Raw genomic sequence first — 13,442 nt, 5'->3', positions numbered from 1 at the left:
CAAGGTTTTGGTCATCATCCTAAGCTAGGGGCATTATTCAGAAGATATCAAAATTAAAGAATAGCCATATTTGGCTTTGGATAGACGGGTCTCCAAAATCTTGAACTCTTTCAATGTACCATTTCTATTTTGCTTGTAATTAAAGAAGACAGAAAACGGATATGTTTCTCGGGCGTGAAGTTACAATAAAGACTAACGCACAGAATTCTGAATGACCTGCACGAAAATAAAGAAACAATGTTAACGAAACGATCAGAAGGATGGGCGAGCCGGTGAAGCCCAGTATCCCAGATCGTACTAACAATTATACACTGAGTTTTGTTAGGGTTTACTGCCTTGCTTCATAAATTGTCCCATGTACTAATTTTAGCAAAATCTCTGCGAAGGTATTCACTAACAACAGAATGCTGAATCCAGGAGGTAGGATCGATGTAAGGAGAATAGTGTCATCTGTATAAGCAGCAAGCTTGTTTTCAAGGCCAAACCATTTATCACGCTTATATAATAATGTAATTAGTAGTGGACCCAGAACACTAACCTGGGAACACCACAGAATACTTTACTGTAGTCACCGTGGTGCCCACCAACAACTAATCTTTTCAATCTGTTAAATAAGAATTCAATATAATCTCAAAAAAATTTTCCTCCAAACTCCCATCTGTCTTAATCTGGAAATAATCAAGGTTATTTTATGCCTTGCACACTAACTTCCTTCTATAAAGGGCATATTTAATTAATCACACTCTAATGTTTTACCAGCAGTATTTATGATTTTACTAAGTAGAGAAGCATGCCTTCAAGAATCATTTTACTTCTAGCTTGACTTCAAGACAAACACAAGTCATTTCTCAATGAACTGAAGCAATCACTGAAAAGTTAGTTGAGTTGATCCTATGTCGTAGTTTAGAATTTATTGTAATTTTTCATTTCCAGTTAACTTTGGTCTCTGGGAAAGCCACTTCCTTTGGCTCCCTTGTAACTTAACAGTGTTCGGTGCTACTATAGTATGATATCTACTGAGCTATTCGCGACCTACCAAAAATTAGGATGCTGTCTACCAAACAACCAAATGAAGGCCTATGGCAATTACTTCCTCAAACTATACACAAAACTATTTGATCCCCCAGGGGCTAGTACTAAACACGGCGAAACAGTGACTCACCTACACTGTTTCGCCGTGTTTAGTACTAGGCCCTGAGGAGTCAAATGTTGAAAATGGATGGTAGATCTCATACTACGGTAGCACCATAGTTTCTGTAAAAGTGTTCCTGTCAAAGTGAAAAGGAGAATAATAATGTTTATGACTAAACATTATTTTTCTCCTTTTCACTTACGCTGCCCATACTCATCTTTACGTGAGTTCACTGTTACCTTGGACAGACGCATAATCTTAACGTTAATATCATCTGAACATACACAAAACTGAAAGGAATTATTGTGACCAAGAATGCCGTTGGCTATCTTAATCTTTAGGCGTTTGACAATCAAGGGATAAAGCGATGATAATACTGTAGTTGACACTTACGGAAAACAAAAGAACTCAGTTTTTATAACAGTAATCTTTTAGTGAAGCAGTTTTTTGTTCCACTCACAGGCATTGCGTTCCGACACCGATTCGCGTCCTGGTTCATTGACTTGGCCTTCCAGCCATTGATTAGCTTAGAGGAAAGTCTGGCAAATCATGTATGAATCTGGCTGAGACAGAGAGTTTGCCCTGAAGTTCCGCTGAAGCTGTTGGTAGAATTGATATGTAGAATGTTGATCTAATAACTTTCTTAACAAACATTCCGGTTCAAGCTCAGCTGACCTGGTTTATTCTGAATTCTTATTTATGAAAGCAGCTGAAATCACTCCTTCATGTTTTTGCTTTGAGTGAATAGCCAGCAGTGAGCAGTGACGATCGGAAACCCATTTCCTGAGAGCCATAATGTCCGCATGCAGCGCTGAGGGTTTTCAGAATTCTAATTCGAGGTATTTTAAGCCTCATGAATACTGGTCTGTGTGGCTTGATACTTAAAGTATTGATTCTGAGTATAGGAAACGAAACTATGTCAGTATTCGAAGATTCGTCAGGGATCTTTGTATGGAAGGCTGAATAACTTCCATGGAGCCTGAGTTCGTGAATCGGAGGGGCAACAGGTTCGGCCAATCATTCATGCTACGTTCTTCCAAATCGTGGATTTCTCTACCTCCCCTTGTGCTTCCATGGCAGCCTTGTCTCTTCATTATGAAACATTATAAAATATATAAGTATCCTTATCAGATTCATTGGTTCTTACTTCCAGTCGACACACAGACAGCATATAGTAAGTTTATGAGCAAATGGAACCAACTCCATTGTTCCATTTCATTCCTCATTCAAAACTAGTTTTCTTCTTCTTAGTTCTTCCCGTGTTTCGTTATCCCAGAGCTTGAACTAGATTTTCAGATCAATGTGAAAATTTGTCTGTGCAGTAAAGCCAATGCAATGAATTTATCAGTACACTGTTGAGCATTGATTGTTCCCTCTTTTAGTCATTTTCTCATGAATGTTAGATGGAGGCGGTGCACACTCGCCGGTTGCAAAACTGTTGACGTTGCTCACACACACACACAAATATATATATATATATATATATATATATATATATATATATATATATATATATATATATATGTGTGTGTGTGTGTGTGTGTGTGTGTGTGTGTGTGTTATATATAATATATAATATATATAAATATATATATATATATATATATATATATATATATATATATATATATATATATATATATATATGAGTTATTTTTAGATGCTCAGATATAGAGGAACGAAGGTGCATTTGAAATTCCTGTTTTCAGTACAGTGCAAAACACTGGATCCGGATTAAATTGCATCACTTTCTGATCAACACTATACAATTATCATTATTTAGAATTTTTTACAAATAAAGCATAAAACTTTCGTTTCGTTTTTAAACTCTGTCTTTTATTTGCGTCTCAGAGAACAGTTCTTTGCTTGACCGATAGACACCACTGACAAAAAAGATGCAAAATTACAGTATATCGACTGCCTTTAATTGAACACAATATTTATTTTGTTCGGAAAAGTTACAAGAAATGCTTAAATATATTTCTAATAACTATTTTCGATTTGCTTTTACAAATCCTGTATCAGGCGTCGTTTATTATTCATCTGTTGAGAGCACAGGATACGACACGTGGAGCCAGTTCTCACTGGGTTAGTCAGTTTTGTAACTCTGTCAGGACTTGGTGTCATCTTTAAAAAAAAAAAAAATAGATCTTTCCTAGACAGTGAACCCCAAGGGTTTTCGGGGGTCGTTATCTAGGACTAATAATTCTTGGGGTCATCTTTATGATATTTACAGTCTTTTGTTTATGTTTTAACGGTCATCCCCAACGGACTTGTACTAAACACGCCGCAAAGGTGGATACATACCCGGCTAAAACCCGTGGGGGTCACAACGTTGTTCAACTAGGCTCATCAATTCATTGTCAATGATCTTACAACACTGTCCTTTTCTGACGAGAATCAACTTCCTCATCTCCTGAGTCATTGCTCGTGAGGAGAGTGAAACCAGAGGTGAATCACAGTTTGTCTGGTACACACATTAAGAGGGTCAGCTGTCGTTTGTACTCCGTGTTTATTTGCTTACTGTTTAAATGAACGTATAATTTCGTTTTTCATTCATGCTTTAATAGCTTTACTTTTAGTCTTAGGATGCACTTTCTTTCATCTTTCATTTTTTTGTTCGTTTTGTCTCGTCCATTTGGTTCATTTCAACCATAAATGGAACATTCTTTTTAATTGTATTTCTAAATGTTTTGATTACTATTTTTGTAGATTTCAGAGCGATGACTAGGTCATTAACCTCGAAAACTTGCGGAAATCAGTGCTCTCCCTAACTAGGCCAATGTGTTTGTCTTATATATATATATATATATATATATATATATATATATATATATATATATATATATATATGTGTGTGTGTGTGTGTGTGTGTGTGTGTGTGTGTGTTTCTTTAGCACCTTGCTGCCACCCACGGTGTATCACACAAAGAAGTTAAGCAACGTTGGGTCTAACCAGTATTTAGACGGGTGCACACTTCCAGCAAAAGTGGTTTGCTGTCAGTTTTCTCTAATTACCTTAGCGCTCATTTTTCTTTTGGCCCAGGGACAAAAAAAAAAAAGGACAGAGATTTGTACTACCTCTGTGTGACATTATTAAACGTTGCAGTAAAGGAACATTTATTGTCTTTTTTGTAGCAATTTCCGATAACATTAGAAAGAGAACAATCAAGAAAAAGCAGTCATTTATCTTTTGAACTTCCTTTTACTAAAAGGGAACAGACGGACAAACAGTACAAAAGAATGCTAACAAAATAAACTGGTTTTAGTGGTATTATTATTTCTTCGCCACTTCAACTTTCCTAATAAATTGTTCGACAAAAGTTTTTTCGTAGTCAGTGGTCTTCAGACACGAACATAGTCTGTAGCTGCTACGGATAGACTTACGTGTAAATACTGCAATCTAAAGGAAAAAAAAAGAAGAAAAGTTGATTTCTGCAAATACACTGCAACCTCTTCCCTGACTTTTGATGGTAAAATACGAGGCTGACTGTGAGAGATATCATTCATTTCTTATCTCCCCGGGATAGCTATAAATAGGTTCTCTAAATCACAACACTAGTTGGGTTTTTCCTGTTTTATTCCTAGTGAGTTACATCCATTTTGCCGTCAATATAATAATGAGGTTACCAAGTCCTCTACAATTGTATTACATGTTAGTTAAAACAGTCATGAAGAATTGTATATCAGCAAGCTTGGCGTATGTGATATGAACGGCAAAAGAGCCGCTGATTCTACGCCTTAGAAATCACTATCAGAACTGACTGAAAGTCATTTTTGTTGTCACTTTACTCAGCTGTGTAAAGGCAACTTTGAAACCTCTTAAACCTTTGACGAGAAAGTATGTTTAATGTAAGCTACACTTTTGTTCCGTTTATTCAGCAAGATTTTCTCATGACATAGTGGTGAAAAAATATGCATAATAAGGGCTGCAGGAACTTTCTAGCCGTTAATGTCCAGTTGAAAGATCAATATCTTTTATCGCTGAGGCTGTACGAAAAGCCGACGACGAGTCAATTTAGTTAGGAATTTTTTAAAAGAAATCCAGTTGATGCGTGTAATAGTAGATAAAGAAGTTGAATGAGCAGAGATCACAAAAGCTTACGTGTGCAATCTAATTTTTTCCTAGATAAGACACGAGTGCTAATTATCGAAGTGTGCAGTGAGAACTTCAAACATTTCAGGAACTCTGTGTTAAGTGCATCACATGAAATAATATTTTCAGTTTCACAGATAACATTAGACTCTTCTTCTGTTGTGCCTGTGCAGAACACATAGTCGTTTGAAGAGAGGAGAGCTACAACTATTCACTGATCAGCCCCGATTCCATGAATTCTTCAAAAATTGCCAGAAATCTTGGTTTAAGCGTTGGGCTTGTCTCTATCTTTTCATCTATATTAGCCCAAAACTCATCGAGTATTTCCTCCATCTCTCCATCAATTGTTGCACCATCTGGTAAATCACCAGATTCCAGAAGGACAGCTGGAATAGTCAAAACTGCAAAAAGTGCTCCTAAAACATTGTTTTCCCGGAATTCTTCTGTGAGCTCTTCTTCGTTAAATGGCATCTCCAGTCCTCCGGCCTCGATAATCTCCTGATAGGCGGCAGTATAAGTCCCCATGAATTCTTCTAAGTGCTCCTTTCGCACCTCTTCAGTCAGACTTGTGTACATCAAGAAATTCAGATCATGAGCCAGGGTAGAATAGCAGCAGGTTTCGAAGTCCAACAGCATTACTTCCTCTGGTTCCCCATCATCATTATACCTGTAAATTCAAGGCTGTTTATTAGAAAATAGTATCCAGTGAAGTTATTAGATCAGTAATGTTCCCTCTGTTCACCGTTTCTTCTATGTATCTGCACATTCCTCATCCCTTCAATCCTTCCTACTTCCCATATACTACTCCATTTCTGTAAACAAGGTTTGTCTCTTTTCTCTCAAAGTCTTTTGCCTACATCTTGCTTTACATAGTCTGTATCTCAACTCTACCTATCCCACCACTTATATTTACAGCAAAGTATTTACACAAATCAACAATTCCCATTCTTTCACTAGCCATACTAGTATTTATTGCTCCATGTTCAAGGTTTTCATTTATCCTCATAACCTTAGTAATTACTTTTATCTCTTTCCTCTTACAAACCCTTAGCAACTCTTTCATTCACTGCTCCCTCATTTCACTGTTCCCTCATTTCACTATCACAAATCAGTAACCCCTTTTCTTATCCCACAGAAGTTATCCCAGCATCTCTCTTTGCCCTTCTCTGACTTATCTCATTGCTCAGTCTTTTTTCTTTAAAATATTAAACAGCCATGAAGATATAAACCACGCTTGTCTGAAACCCACTGTAAAGCAAATCATTCTCTTCCATGTACATATACTAGTACAGTCGTTGATTCATTATTGAAATTTTGTAGCATTCCTGACAGATAATTTTCTTGACTATAAGTTTTCCCTGTGAATATGTACTTCTCTTGAAGCTTTTTTCCTTTACTGTCTGACTTTTCAAGTAACTTCTGGACCGAAAATTCTTGACTCATTCACCCCCTTCCATGTTTGAACTCACACAGCTTATCCCTTATCAGTCCATTTTCTCCCTCACTTCCTTGATCAAACTTTTTGCTCACAAATTCCTAGATATACTATGTATTGTTGGGCTACATTTCCCCAAATATACATTATACCTTGCGCTCCCAGTCATCCATTTACTTTCATCACTACCTTGAAATCTCTTTTCTATCCTACTCAGTTTTAGTTTCCATTCTTCTGTCTTTTGACTTCCCTCCTGTTACACTTCTAAAAGTCTACCAGATTCACATTAACCCTATCGCTCTTGTTCTAGGCTCAACAGCTCTTGAAAACATCTATATTGTCGACATGAGACCTATTTCTCCTCAGGGACTATTTCTATACTTGGATTTTTCCATTTTCACTTGATTTTTTTCTCATTTATTTATTTCCCTGTAAAATAACGTCCTTCCCCCTCAAGTACATAGTCAAACTTTCATTATTTTTTACCAGTTTCTCCCTCATTTTATAATGATTACATAGTCTCACGTAGGTTTACATTCCAAGTTATGCTGGCGAAAAACACATTGAAACAACCAAAGCAAAAATATTAAGTATAACATAGAGAGCTCAGGAATCAGAAAGAGGTTTAAAAATAAGAGAATGTTACAGTCGATAAAGTAGCGTCAGGGCTATTCATTTGTTTCACCTGTTCCTTTTATTTTTCATATTGTCCAATATCTTATTCCAAGCTTCCAAAGTTGTTTACATGCTAAAAGTCATGGTAATGTCTAGTGGTATTAAGCCAAGTATTTACTTTGTTACGGGACCCCTAACACTTCCAGTGATGCGTTGTAGGCATTCTGGTAATATACGATCATCTTCATTATATAATGAAATAATGGAGAATATTTCTTACCTGAAAAGCAAGTTGTTGCTCCACAGACCTCCATGATTCACCGCTGCAAAGGCATCCTTCCCTGCTTGCTTGCCAAGGATTTCAAAAGCCTGTGGTTTGAGACCTTCCAGCCAATTTACTGCCTTCTCGTCCCCACCAGCCTTTTTCAATATCTTTTCAGCATGATCGAGTTGCCCATTTATCATCCCAACCAGCAGTGGATTGTCAGCAAAGCTTCCCCAGCCCTTCAGAATAGATTCATATTTTTCCCCGAGAGGTTCTTCAGATTTTTCCTGAAGAAGACGAGAAGCTGCATGAAGTTTGGCGATCTCTTGGAGCACCAAGGTTGTGTGAGCGGCGTCTAAACTTTGTATTCGGTCCACCATCTTGAAGTCGCGAGCTCTTAGGTCTTCATAGTATGCTTGCTCGCTCCCTGTTTCGAGACTTGCATGATAGAGCTTCGGTATCTGCAGCGGCTCCTTCCCAGCTTCCTCAAGAGCTGCATTGAGCTCCGGGACTAATTGAGTATAGAACTGGACTTCTTTCTCGAAGAACATATGATTCATTTCCTCAAAGCCCTCTAGTTTTTTACAAGGATTGACCTTAGCTATGTAAACAACTTCATGTTCCTCGTCCTCCAACGTGTACTTGACCTCTATGCTCGTTACGAAATTGGAATAGTTATCCCCTGGTTTAGTGAAATCCACGACTTCCCAGGAGGTCATCTCGGCTTCCTCGCCTTTATCGGCATGAAGGCTTTGCCTCACCTCATCCTCTGTTATCAGACTCTTTGGATCAGTGTGGTGGGGCTCTTGATGATGTTCGTGAAGCTCATGATGATAATGATGATGGTACGAGTAATGAGGGTGTTTGTGATACACTGAAAGTCAGAAGAAGAAGAAGGAATTTATAGTCAACAGCTACCTGACAGTCATCATGCAGTCATCATGACTAAATTCTTATAAACATTCATTTATGAAAATGCTAATAACCCTCCATACACTTGAAGATGAGATTGATTCTATATACTGATTCCTTAGAATAAAGTATGTAACAGACTACGCCAAGAACCGCTGACCTATGACGCAAAAAATAACAAGGATTCGGTACAGTGGAACTGATTATGCAATACCATGGGATATTATATCATTCAGAGTTCACGCCTCGTTTATGTTGGCAAAACACAACAATTATGAAAAAAAAACCGTCACTAGCATAATCTTCTTCTTTTTTTAACGTGCTTTTTTCCCATTTGTAAGGGGTAAGCATGATGCCGTCTTTTTGAAGAACTTTGATTTGGTTTTGGGGTAGACTTTGTAGTCTCTATCGGAACTAGCATAATAGTCTGAAGCTATTTCAGTCAGTCACTAAAAGAAGGTTTAAAATTTCATCTCGTTTAAGCGTCGGTAACTGTAATTCGCTTTTACATCTTGAAAAAAAAAAACCCTGCAAAGTCATGCAGTAGTAAGCTTTAGGAAACAGGACACCTAGATTTCCAGGATGAGAGTCATTCTAACGTCACATCGAACAGTTTTCATACTATAAGTGGCCATCTGAGCGAGAAGAAAACCGAAGTGTAGTCAGCTGTGGTTGTGGATCAGGTTCACGAGTGGGTGGTGCCCAAAAAAATCGATGCTGTCAAACTTTGCGCTTAGTCATTGCCTCAGTATTACAGCCTTCCGGTTTTGAACTTGAGTTCTCTTGCATTCTTTTAGTATTTTGTTGTTATTTATTTAAACATTTATTTCGTCTCTTTTCTCTATCCTTTCATTCATTCACAACATTCTGTTCGGTGGAAGTATGATCTGCAAACCGTTGGCCTTTCCTCTCGTTCCATGCAAGTATATGTACATAATGAACAATAATAATGATAATAAGGAGAAGAGGTAAAGAAACGATAACAGCATGGTAGTCTTTTTCTAGAAATCTGAGTGACAACTAGATTTTGAGACATTCCTTGTTGCATAAGATATGTCACGTCATTACTAAAGAGTGAGGGTCATTCCTGCTTTAAAGGTGGATTAATACGGTTAACTTGTTCTATATTTGATCTGTGAACAGGCAAAAATAGACTGGACAGTCAAAGTCAGTAATGCAAGAGACGGTTTAAGAACACATATCACTGATGGATTACTTACTCTGGAAATGACGCAAGTTGAAATTATGGGACCACATAGTTTAAATAGTTTAAGTTAAGTTAGGTAAGGTTAATTAATTTTTTAATGGTTGGTTTCATTAAACGTCAGTTCTCTTCGTTGTTAGTCGTCTGATTTAAAGGAAACTTCTGAAATAAAATCTTAATTAGTTTTGGTTACGAGTCTTTGTCTAGAAATGCTGGCCAGATTTTGCTCTTTCTGCTCTCTTATCTATTAATCATCTGAGCTTCTATTTTCTGGTAAATGCAGTCCACGCATAAATCATCTCATTTTTGGAGACACTACGAGTTACTTGCATACAGTAGAGGAACCATTAAAATTAAATTAAAAACTTTCGCCTGGTAAGTATCGAATTATGAGGTCAGGCTACTTCAGGACATAACGAGAAAATTTGGAAATTCTTTAAAGACTCTGGAACTGGTCATGACTGAATGCCAATTTTGAGTGTTGCATATTACATGTTAAATATGTAATATACGAATCTTTTGAAGAAGCCACATTTTACAAAACGCAGAACATTACTCTGCACGGAAAATTACCTCTTAAAAAGGAATAAAAGAGAAAACCATTATAATCGCATCAAAGACAAAACCTGGGTTTTGCGGACTTGAACAAGACGAAATGGTTCCTCATCCATTCTTTTCTATATAAATAGTAAGTTGGAATTACTATAACGATTATCAGATTAATCTTTGTTAATTTAGATAAAAAGCAAAGATGGAAATCCTCAACCGACAAAAATTATGGCGAATTTAGGATATCAAACCTTTTGAGCCTAAACTTCACATGCATCATTCATTTATAAGGAAACTCAGGTTTCTCTTCTCTTTTTGCCCATTTAAAGAAATACCAGTTCTTTTTTTTTCTGCCTTGCAGAACAAAAAAGGGTTCTCGCCCTAACAGGCAAGGTTAAATTAATCTAGATCAGAAAAAAAATTATGGATATCAGAGTCTTCTATCAGAAAATGAAAAATAGAGCACTGGCCAAACATAATCTTCCTTACGTACTGGAACTTAGTAAAAGTAATTGGAATATATCGTGACCTGACTTAGATGGGTCTCTATCCCTCATTGCTCACCCCCAACTTCACACAGTTTGTAACAAAAAAACATTGTTTAACCTTCCATTACGATCAGTTACTAACTACCATTAAGAAAACTTGTCGTAACAGTTACATTGATGCAATGAGGGGTCGTTGTACCTACAATCATGCCACTTGGGTCAGTTACAATGTCATCAAGACTTCCTATATTGGAGTCCTTTAATAACTGTTACGGTATTACCAGGACTTGTTTCACTGAAGTATGCTGTAACTTAAAATGAAGCACAGCTGTCTTGCAAGAAATGCTAAACTAGAACCTAGGTGATTCGGAGATGAAATGTTTGCATACGTTGTGCTGGAATAAATAACAATGGATAGGTAAATTGCAGAACGGTGCTCAAAGGCTCCCTTTTCATTCTCCATCCCAAGCCATAAAGTTCTAAATATCCATCCAGAAATTCTCAGTGCTCTGGATGCATGAGTCAGGATCTGTAAAATACTTAGAGTAGATGAGTGCTTGTGTGGGTAACTTATTATTCCCTGAATGAATATTATTCCTAGAACTAATGAGCAGCTGGATTACGGGAAGGGAAATGACTGTGTGTAAGGGTTTACGAGTAACACAACACGGAGAAATTCATGGGCTCACACTACAAGTAATAGTAACCCATTTGTGTAGGTGGCGGTCTTTTACTTTGTCTTTTGACCTTCCAATAGAAGGAAAAGCAAAGCAAAGGGATCCCTCTTCCTTTCTCTAGCAACTGTTAATGTAATTACATCATTTTCCTCCATCTACAATACAGGAAATCCATTATTGAATAATTTAGTTATCAAAGCTTCTTCGTGAATTGCCAAAGCATGTAATGAATGTCGTAAAAAAACACGACCAACTCTGGGTATGAAGAGGCCAGAGCCCTCAAAACTTTGGTCCATTTTGAAGCCAAAAATAAAATACCTCAAATTAAAACATTTAAAACTAAATGTCAGATTATTGGGTGAAAAATTTAAGAAAAAAATTTTTTATCACTTGATATTAACCATTTCGAAAAAAGTGTTCATTCCTCGAAACAGCATGTAACTTGGTCAACTTTGCTATTTCATAAATTGAGGCCTATAGGAAGAAACAAATATACATGAGCATTAAACCAGACATTTTAAAACTAATAACGCTTAAGATCTGCCTACTTAAGAATCAGACCCATCATATTCACAAAAGAACCGTCCTCTAACCTTGTCAGTGTAAGCGAGGTTCGTAAAGCAAAAATAGCAGTAGAGAAAATCAGGATTCCTTCGTCTCAGGTCTCCTCTATATCTCATTAACAAAGCGTCAAGTTATTTTATAAACAATAGCACTTGCTACATCTTGAAAACGTCAAAGCCATGTATAGTGGACCTTTGAGCCAGCGAATCTCGTTTGGCTTTTACCTGCGATATAATGTAGGGACTTCTTTATGACCACCGTACGCTTAAGAATCAGAGAGGTTACTCAAATCTTTTTACAAAAAATAAATTTCTACCACAGTCTATTCTAATGTGCAAAAAAGCAAAGTCTCAGTTATTCTCAAGAAAATGTAAACTGCTCACATGATTTGGAAAGGAATTGTGTCTACTATACCCAAATGAATACAACTTGATTTTGAGCAATGGGTGATATGAGACTACTTAAAAAGAGACCCTATTTTTTAAATTACTCAAAATCAGAACAGCCTCTAATTAGAAGAACTGTTAAAGAATGTTATCATCTTACAAAAATAACTCCCACCCGCACTACATGAACAGAGAAACATTAATGAACTGAAGCCACTTTAGGTCGATTTATTTACAACATACTTGCGTCAAGTTCCAAGAACGTGTTCCACCTGTCAGTAGGTCTCAGGGTAAAGGCGAAGTGTGTGCAAGTCCTCCACGAATCCACGCTCGACTGAGGGCAAGAATTCCTCGAGGCTAATATTATATTCAAAAAGAGGTTTTCTGTTACGGATATGACGACCTGTATTGGGGACTGAGGAGGCCTTGTGGGGGGGAAAAGAGTACCTGGTCCAGCCCCAAACGCAATGCTATCAATAACCCTCTCTCTCTCTCTCTCTCTCTCTCTCTCTCTCTCTCTCTCTCTCTGAGCGTATGTGTGTCTTTTACCAATAATTGACTTCAACACTTCAGCGGCATAGATTGCACGGCTTGTAGTTTTCTTGAGCACTAGTATTGCCTGAATAAACAAGGAAAAAATGCGCCGAAGAAACTTCGGCGGAATCGAGTTTTCTGTACAGCGTATAATGCTGTATGAAACTTTTAGCCACGGCCCATGAAACTCAGCCACGGTCCGGTGGTGGCCTGTGTTGTTGGTACCTTTAGCGGTGCCAGAAGTGCGATTATGATTAACTTTGATCTTAAATAAAATAAAAACTACTGAGGCTAGAGGACTGCAATTTGGTTTATTTGATGATTGGAGGGTGGATGATCAACATTCCAATCTGCAGCCCTCTAGCCTCAGTAGTTTTTAAGATCTGAGGACGGACAGAAAAAGTGTGGACAGGAAAAAGTACGGACGGACAGACAAAGCCGTCACAATAGTTTTCTTTAACAGAAAATTAAAAAATATTTTTGGTTTGTCATGAGAACCTGTAAACCAAGTAATTCTGCTTACTATCCTTGCAACAACTTCCTTTAAGTATTATATATATATATATATATATATATATATATATAT

The 13,442-nt window shown here is 37.2% G+C and overlaps 1 protein-coding gene across 1 annotated transcript; it reads right to left on the bottom strand.

Annotated features, from left to right (window-relative positions):
* Positions 1-4,361: 4,361 nt before the first annotated feature.
* LOC136824988 (uncharacterized) lies at positions 4,362-12,662 on the bottom strand. Its single transcript, XM_067080978.1, has 3 exons — positions 12,566-12,662; positions 7,558-8,416; positions 4,362-5,894 (listed from the first exon to the last, which is right to left on the bottom strand). Coding segments are annotated over exons 1-3 (1,320 nt in total). The 5' UTR covers positions 12,567-12,662; the 3' UTR covers positions 4,362-5,434.
* Between the last annotated feature and the right edge of the window lie 780 nt (positions 12,663-13,442).

This window comes from Macrobrachium rosenbergii, chromosome 36, assembly GCF_040412425.1.
Source record: "Macrobrachium rosenbergii isolate ZJJX-2024 chromosome 36, ASM4041242v1, whole genome shotgun sequence".
Classification (NCBI taxonomy): Eukaryota; Metazoa; Arthropoda; class Malacostraca; order Decapoda; family Palaemonidae; genus Macrobrachium; species Macrobrachium rosenbergii.
The sequence above is the reverse complement of the archived record's forward strand: the minus strand, read 5'-3'. Positions and strand labels throughout refer to the sequence as shown.

Coding starts and splice junctions, on each gene's coding strand:
- LOC136824988 (XM_067080978.1), bottom strand. Junction 5,895..7,557: donor AGCAACAACTTGCTTTTCAG/GTAAGAAATATT, acceptor TTGAATTTACAG/GTATAATGATGATGGGGAAC.